Raw genomic sequence first — 8,853 nt, 5'->3', positions numbered from 1 at the left:
TTATTGCTGTGGTTAGAGTCGCCGGAGACTGGGAGCTCAGGGTTCAATCTCCGGCCAAGTTGAAGTCATAACAAAAACTATAAAAATGGTACCCAATGCTTCCCTGCTTGGCACTCAGCATATCAAGGGGTGGATTGGGGATACGTTCCTGTGACATAAAACTAGCGTCATGTCCAGGGGTTGTACTTGTGCATCAAGCTGCCTCATGCTACAGAAATAGGCTCCTGAACTCATAATATGGGCCTTGGCTTGGGACTTTGGGAACCCTATGGCAGCAGTTGGCACCATGTACTTGTACTATATTGTAGATGGTAAATTGTGAATGTGTCTGTATCCCCCTTCAGCACGTACACACACACACACACACACACACACACACACACACACACACACACACACACACACACACACACACACACACACACGTTAACCTGTTGACATATATCATCACATATATGACACATATATGATGATGATGTCAACAGGATCAGGATAACGCAAAAAAGCGAACCCTATACCCATGAAATGAAATATATATTAACAATAAAGACATCAATCGATCGATAATTACCTATAGCCTATAATTGTAACATTATTTGTGCATTTCAGAATCAGAATCAGCTTTCACATCACAGATTTACAAGGAGTGAGTGAAATTCGTTTTTGTTGGTTGTTATTGCATCCCTGATTTAGCCTGAAAGATGCTACCAAAGTCCAGGATTCCAGGGTTAGGCTAATGTTATGTCATCACGGTTCAACATGTTGGGTTCTCAACCTGTGGGTCGGGACACCCAGGGATCAGTTCCCCACATGATTTGAGAGAGGGGAGGGGGGTCAAACATTGGATATAGATAGACTATATTCACAATCACAAGTGATTATCAAGGATTATCAAGTGTCGATCCCCCAGTTCAGATTATGATGACCCCCCTCAAAATAATAATTATTTTGAGGGTCATTTTATTTGGGAGAAAAAGTTGAGAAACACTGATCAGAAGAATATTGAATAATACACAGTCAGGAGTCGAGGGTGCAGGGTGGTCTGGTCTGACTGTTGGTCGAAGTAAACAAAAGTCCATATACCCTACTCCCTACCCGACCGTATGACACAGCTGAACCCATCAGGGTTTACAGTAGCGGGGGAGGCGGGGGCTCCTCCGCTGCCTGCAAAAACAACCAACAGCAGGGAGCAGAGCAGACACGGTTTCAAGCGCAGCAGGAGGATTGACTCTTGAATTTGATTTTCTTCCAAGAATAGGATAGCATACCTACCCCGGGACTCTCGTCTCAAATGTTGGACACTGTATCGCAGCTCGCCGACGACTGTTTTTGTTTTGATCAAGCGACTAGTATATGTGACCGCATACGTCGAATAAAATGGGATTTTAATGCTGCCTGCCTGCAAACAGTGGACGGACGTTCTAGCAGCCTTGTGTGTGTAGAGTCAGGGACTCACTGTAAGCTAGGTGATGTTTGCCAGGAATAAAGCTGTGTTGTAGCTGAAGGAAGCCCTAACATCTCCGTTTCCATGGACAACACGTCCATAATAACACAGGTTGCTAATCCAAAAGAGGAGGAAAGTATCTCGTCAAGTCAAGATAAAGGTAAAGACGAATATATGAAATGTTATGTAAATATTCCACGTACAGCGGTTTTGGCGTGCCTTTTTGACATGCAGTGTTGATTTTTCGACACGCGTGGAGAAGTGGAATATCTTTTCAGTAAAGAGACAGTTTTACATTGCATGCATGAGGTTTGTGTGATCAGCAGCCGTTCAATGCAAAAAAGGATGGTTGGTCAATGGTCGCAGGTCAATGGTTGCAGGTCTGCAGGAACTGACAGAAAGAGACTGTGTGTACTGTGTAGGCTGTTACTGTGTATCGACGGAAAACCTCCATTGTTCAGAGCGATCAGCCCCACTGTCACGATTCTTATCTTGATCGGACTATCAAGTAGCCTATACATAAAGTGTCAAGAATACTTCTTCTAGAAGGTAGTTTTTTTAAATGATTTATAGGCTACTGTAGGCCTACTGTAGTGGAAAAACACCAGCCTAATCAGCCCAATATGAAACATTAAAGGTGACTTCAAACAAGTGACATAGGCCTACGTATCTCTGCCGTGGAACGTGGATCATGTATTTACTACAGGGGGCGGGTCCCTAGTACATTTCCCCCCTGGTCCTGATGGCGATTTAATGCATGCATCACATATTATACAGCACAGCAGCCTATAAAAAAAACAACGGCAGCAGCAAGAGTGTAAACAAAAATAAAATCCACACACACACACACACACACACACACACACACACACACACACACACACACACACACACACACACACACACAAGCAGTAGGCTACTCTAGTCTAAAGTGACTGGTGTCTGTCTCATTTTTCTCCAAAAGCCCTTGAATATAATAGAATATAATTAAGGATTACTGTCATTATCATAATCGCACACTTCATATCACACACACACACCATACCTGTAACTTTCATTAGCTATCTCAATTGTATTTATTTATTTTTGCAAATTGTTCCAAGGGCTACTAGGGGGCATTTGGCCCGCCAGTTGAATACCCCTGCTCTAGGCCAACGTCAACATAGAATTGATGTAAGCTACACCGTGTCCTAATAAAAGCATTTGGATATACTGTATAGAAAGAAAGGAAAACCACCCAAAATAAAATCTCCCATGTTCCATGTTGATTCTGGCACGTTCATGAATCCAAATTAGATTGTCTTCAGTATGCAGTGCCTCTGTCCACAGTTGTCCTACACGCAATTTCACTTGTGTGTGTGTGTGTGTGTGTGTGTGTGTCGTTTAAACCAGTAGACAGTTCTCAAAGACATGTTCATGTCAAGGACCCAAATCAATAGTTATACGTGTATTTGTCAAAATCTGGCAACACTGAATCTCGTCCACAAGAGAGAGAGAGTTGCCAGATTGCCCAGCAGGAGGGTGTGGTTTGGGCTTCGGGACCACGTGACATCCCAGGGTCCCTGTAGGCCAAAAGGACCAGAGGTTGTTATTATTATATTTTTGGGGCTTTTTGACCTTTATTGATAGTGAAAAGTGGAGACAGACGGTGAGTGACATACAGCAAAGTTCATCAGGAACGCAGGACTCGAACCCGCCATCGGCTTGATGCGTTGTAAGGCTGCATGAGGAGCCTAGGTGCCGGACCAGAGGTTCTTAATCTTGTTAGTCGTCATAATCAACAGTCCTTGTTTGCATTGGTGCTCTTTGATTGTAAAGTTTTAGATTGATTTGAAAATAATCACACTATAGCGCGCATCATTATTTTGAGAAGAGCAGAAATTTGTCTTCAGCAAAACTTTACATCGCCTGCATTACCTGAGTGTGCATGTTCCTCTTGTCTTGACTTATCCTAGACTCAGGGCCAGCCAGGGAAACACCCCCTGGCCACCCACGGGAAGCCTGAGAGGCATACCATTTTTGGGTTTATGATCCGGTCGGAAGCGGATGATAACTTATGTCATGTTGTAGTCAGGTTTGAAGTCATCAGGCTGAAACCCCCAAAAATCAGAATTACCCAAAATAATTCCCAGCGATCAAGGGCATTTTAGAGCCTACCCAATAAAAGACGCAATGCGGCGTATGAATCCGACAAGTTTCTTCAAGTACTTCTTGGTTAGTTAATTTGGTCGTATATCCATCTTTTATTCCAACTCGTAGCGACTGAGCAGACTAAAAACAAACAGGGGGGGACCAAAACAAAGCGACGCCGGAAAAAACAGAACTACCTTTCTGGAATTTTGTAGATTTTTTATCATCCGGTCTAGACCGGATCACACAGGCGAACCCATTTAGGCCTGACGTCGAAATAAATAAAAAAGTCTTCTGAAAGAATATATATTCAAAGATTTGTGTCACATTTTCACGACTTTAATTTTTTTTTTCCTATTTTTTAATAGCTAATAACGCTTATTTAAAACACCAAAACAGGTTCCCGTCCAGAATGGGTTAAGAAGCAGAAGTTAAACTATTAATCTGGTGTCCGTGAGGTCAGATATAGAGTTGCTGGCTGACTCCATATCTGCAGATCTAGGTGATGATCCAGTCCAGTTTTGTTCTATGTTCTATTGTTGTTCGACGACAGAAACACAATTTAATCGTTATTTTATTCACTCCCACTGGCCAATGAAGATTAAGATATTGGGCTTCGGGGCTTCAGGCAGCGCTACTCTGCTAGATTAACCATTGGACACCACCCATCCATGGAAATGAAATCCATGATCATGGCCATGTAGGATCAATCATAATTTGATATATGTCATATGTCATGTCATTAATGAATAGGGCTCCCTCAGGTCATCAAAAACAAATCGATGAAAACAAACCCTCAGAAGAACCCATCATCCTGTCTTAACTGCATGTGCTGCTGTGGCAAATCAAGATTAGGGGTGGAACGATTATGGATTTTCATGGCACGGTTATAGTAAGAGAAATAATTACGGTTTCAGAACTATCACGATTATAAGGCTTACATTTATTCCGCAAAACTAGCAATGTCAGAAAATCTGAGTGTTTGTAAATTAGAGTAGAAGATCTTGTTTAATCGCAATTCATTTATATAATTGCGACTATGCGAATCAATTCCATGTTGAGCAAGGTTAATAGATTTTGAAACATTTAAAAAAAGGGCTGTTGTGGAATTATTTTGGGCAAAAACAATGTATGCAACAGTTAAAAGTCTCTGTAAAGCAATAAGACAATGAGTTTGGCTGATCAGACTTCACTGATGTGGCACCTATCTCAGCAGGGGAGCTTCCTGAATGGAACATCTGTTTATCTACACCAACCCTTGTCAAAGCATAACTTGTGGGACTGCAACTCTCCGACCCCCTTAGGGTTGACTGAGGCCATCTGAGCGCAGCCACACACACACACACACACACACACACACACACACACACACACACACACACACACACACACACACACACACACACAATATTACACAGCAGGGTGAATCAATTTTCAGAGTCCTATCATTTATTGAAGTACCGTAATTCCCGGACTATAAAGCGCACCTGAATATAAATAAATATAATATAAATATACCAGCTAAATTTAGGGAAAAAACCAACCAGCCGGCCATAGAGATAGATTTAGAAGGTCCCCTAGTGGCCGTTAGCTGTAAAAATCCATAGATTAGCCGCACCGTTGTAGGGTTCAAAGCATGGGAAAAAAGTAGCGGCTTATAGTCCGTAAATTACGGTAGATATTTTATCTTGGTGCGTCAACGTCATCATAACCTACTGTAGGTCCTTTTTAATCAACGAGGTGCAGGGGAGTTCCTTCATTTTAGTCTTAGTGCACATTAACACCACATTATTGGTGGGATCAAACCAGGAACCTTCCAGAGTTCCTGTACCCAATCGGTGACCCTGCCTCGTGAGCCACTGTCTGTCGCACCACAATAACTGGTGCGGAAAAACAGAGAAGGCAAGCTTCTCTTCCCTCCAAACGCAAAACTCACTGTTCATTTTGCAGTCGGTTACTTTTCATGCGCTAATGTAATAATCCCAACTAATGGGTCAAATGTACTCAGCAGGGCCAGTCAGCCCTGCAGGTTCTGCAGATCATCCATGCAGATGAGTCCCAAGTCAGACAGGTATCACTGAATGAGCCATTTACTTTAATCAGATTAATCAGAGCACAGCTCGGCTCTTGCCAAAGGAGTGTGCCGACAGACAATTTGATCAAATCAGAATCCCCATCCATTGCAAGAATTCCATGGGTGGTGTTTCTAATTAAGCTATCGTCTTCACTAACTTACTAGTTTAGTTTACATTTCACTCTCATCTGTCAATAGAAATAGGTTGGACTGTGAGTAGCAATTTGGATGCCTCAGAACGGAAGTATACCTATAGTATATCTTCACCTCCAGTCACAGTTCAAGGCTGCAAGAGGAAAAGAACTCGCAGAGGAGAGCGAATACTGTGTTCTCTTCCTACAATTCTTCTCTTAACAGTATCAATGTCTCTGCTATGAGGCTTACTGTAGGAAAAAACCTTTTAGGACAGAGGGTTAGCAGTATGTGTTTGTGACTACTACAGAGGTCCTCATGACAGACTCAGGTTTGAAACGAGACCACGATACCCATGGGGCCTCATTGGTTAGTCAGGCTTAGAGAATCCTCTCCCCATCCTCCTCCCTACGTGTGCTCAGAGAGGGGTGTAATTACATTAGCTGAAAAAAGAATGAATGAATGAATGAAAAAAAAAAACTAAATCCTCATTGCTGAATATTGCGTTTAAATGATGTACTGTATATCGTATCTGTCTTGTGGAGTCCTCAAATGTCCAAAATTCGAATACAAAAACAGCAAAAGTACTGTAGCAGCAGATCTACAAGCTCAAAACTTCGATATTTAGAAGGAGGCATGAGGTCAGTCCGCTGCCCCACCAGGTTGGCAGAGGAAGTGTAGCGCCCAGGATTACATTAGATAATTGGCACTGGGTGAAAAGAAAACTGGGTTACAAAATCGTGGGATAAAAATGTAAAGAAAAAGAAAAAATCGATATTGTGTCGATCTGCTCTTTTTGATGCTCTTGTGTGACGCTGTAGGCCGGGCATTCATTTACGGAAAAAAAACACAAAAAAAGTTAAAATATGGTTTCTGCACCACAGCAACGATATACCAGAAGATCTTGTGTGTGCTTGTCTTCTGGGATTGTCTTGGGAAGTTGGCGCTGCCGACCTGGACGGAGCCCAGTGCACTACATTAATTTGGTGTTTACGGCTTGTGGACCACACCTGCAGGTGTGTGTGGGCAGCAGAGTAAGCAAAGGGAGTGACTGTGATCCTTGGCTGCCCGAGAGTCCTTGGCACCGCTTGCCTGACTCCTCTCTTGTGTACAGGAACTTGCTGCACACTACACACAGCAGTACAGACAGAGTACAGAGGCACTCTCCACTCCAGCCCAACTTGATGCATGAAAGCAAGAGGCTGAACAGGAGGAGGATTTGCAACACATAATCCTACATGTATAAACCCATTAAAAAAGGGAAGCATCCGTGTCAGTTTAGATTATTGTGTTGTGTTGTGTTATATTGAAAAATAGCAGATGTTTTTCTTCTTTTTTTTTTTTTTACCATTTTTGAATAATCTTGTGTGAGGACTACTGATTTAGAAGGCATTTGTAGAATCGGCCTCAGGTCTTAGTGGGATAATCATGAGATGTTATCTGTGTAGTTTGGACTATTTATCATCCCCCAAACACGTTTACCCTTCGCCCGTAGGATTACAGTAGATGCTATCCATCCCTTGTGATTCTGATTGGATTGTTATGAGCCAGAGCCTACAGTGTGACCTCCTCCATTGATCATCTGAGTTCACTCCGATTCGAAGGAGAGAGAGAGAGTGGCAGAGTGAGCGAGGTAGTGGGTGTGAGCAAAGCTCGATTCATTGGTCCGAAGAGACCTTATTACAGATTCATGACCCTATTGCAGGCAATGCTGCTCAGAAAAGCTGATTATCTGTACCTCCATGGCAGCGTTAAGATATTTCCCACCAGCATATCTTTATTGCATTTAGTCCAATCCAATACTATATTGGGCTGTAACTGAGGTAGCTCATTGGGAAAGATTGCAGGGTTTATTCCAAGGCAAAGTATTTAAGCTCCTTGACGGAAAAGCTTGTTTTTCTGTGTGTTGTAAAAGTGGGACTTGACTATCATCATTGTAGAGATGACATGGGCATATTATTATGTAATTAGTTCAGCTAGTTCAATGTTTTTCATGGCTCTAAATATCGGTAACTTAAAATGACATTACTATATTCCTGTTTTGTACTGTATTCTCTGTTGAATTTGACTTTGGTTTCAAATGTTTGCAATTATTTTTTCTCCTGTACAAACAAGTCCATGAGCAGTACTAACACTGATTGGGTGTCCATTGTAACAAACATTTAACCTCTTAAAAAGTCCCTACAGGGGACCTCCTCTACACCAAATCTCATCACCAAAAATAACTGATCTACAAGCTCACACGTAGATCTGCTATTTTTGCCGAATGAACAACCAATGTTCATGAATTATTACATGCCCAGGCCAGAATAGGGACACTAGGATTCCTGTCGTTACGGCTGAAGACTAAAAATCACATCCGCCTGCCTCGTTGATTATTATTTTTAGTTTTGTTACAGTTGTTCCAATTTTCTCTATGTAGGTGGCTTGATGCACCCAGAATAGCAGAAGTTAGCTGTCAACCGAACATGGTTATTTATGCTAAACTGCTCCTCTGATATATGGCATGAGTGCACGGAGGGGAGACGGCAGGCACAGAGAGAGGTGGGTTGTTGGGAGTTGATAAGGCTGCAGTTAATTAGGAGGCAATGTAGATCTATGGATAGTGATGCTGTTATGAGAGCGTTGTGAGACAATTTGGAGGAGATGCATTTCCTCTGCAATTCAAGTGCTTATGAGCCAGTTGAGGTCTATGGTATGTGTGTGCATGCGTGCGCTATTCTTCAGAGACTGTGGGTGAGGGATGCTTGTGTGGCTCTGCATAGAGTGAGTATTTCTGGGTGTATTCTTGGGATATAAGTGTTGCATGGCATTGTGGGGAGTTTTATTTTAGCATTTGGCCTGACATAGCTTATGTTATATTTGTTTGACTTGGGACACACCTTAATTGAAACTTTCCAGGAAACATTTAGAGGTTGTAATAACATTGAGTCAAAGTGGCATTTCTAAGTAAACTCATTTTTTGCATGGGAAAATCCTTTTCCCCTTTGATTTAATTTGAATAATTTCACTTGGATTTTTCTAAATTGCCTCGATCTGTGCAGTCTGAAAGTCCCAACGCACCACCACAGGC

General features: G+C 42.2%; 1 protein-coding gene across 2 annotated transcripts in view; it reads left to right on the top strand.

The window, feature by feature from the left end:
• Positions 1-1,161: 1,161 nt before the first annotated feature.
• Positions 1,162-8,853, top strand: part of ctdspla (CTD (carboxy-terminal domain, RNA polymerase II, polypeptide A) small phosphatase-like a) — a 35,617-nt gene continuing 27,925 nt past the window's right edge. For both annotated transcript variants that reach the window (XM_080793379.1, XM_080793378.1), the window contains exon 1: positions 1,162-1,604. In XM_080793379.1, coding sequence (XP_080649505.1) covers positions 1,529-1,604 — 76 coding nt within the window. In that variant the 5' untranslated portion in view covers positions 1,162-1,528. The remainder of the gene's footprint in view (positions 1,605-8,853) is intronic.

This window comes from Protomyctophum bolini, assembly GCF_963924005.1.
Source record: "Protomyctophum bolini genome assembly, chromosome: 21".
In the NCBI taxonomy this organism is placed as follows: domain Eukaryota; kingdom Metazoa; phylum Chordata; class Actinopteri; order Myctophiformes; family Myctophidae; genus Protomyctophum; species Protomyctophum bolini.
This window is presented reverse-complemented; position numbering and strand designations above follow the sequence as displayed.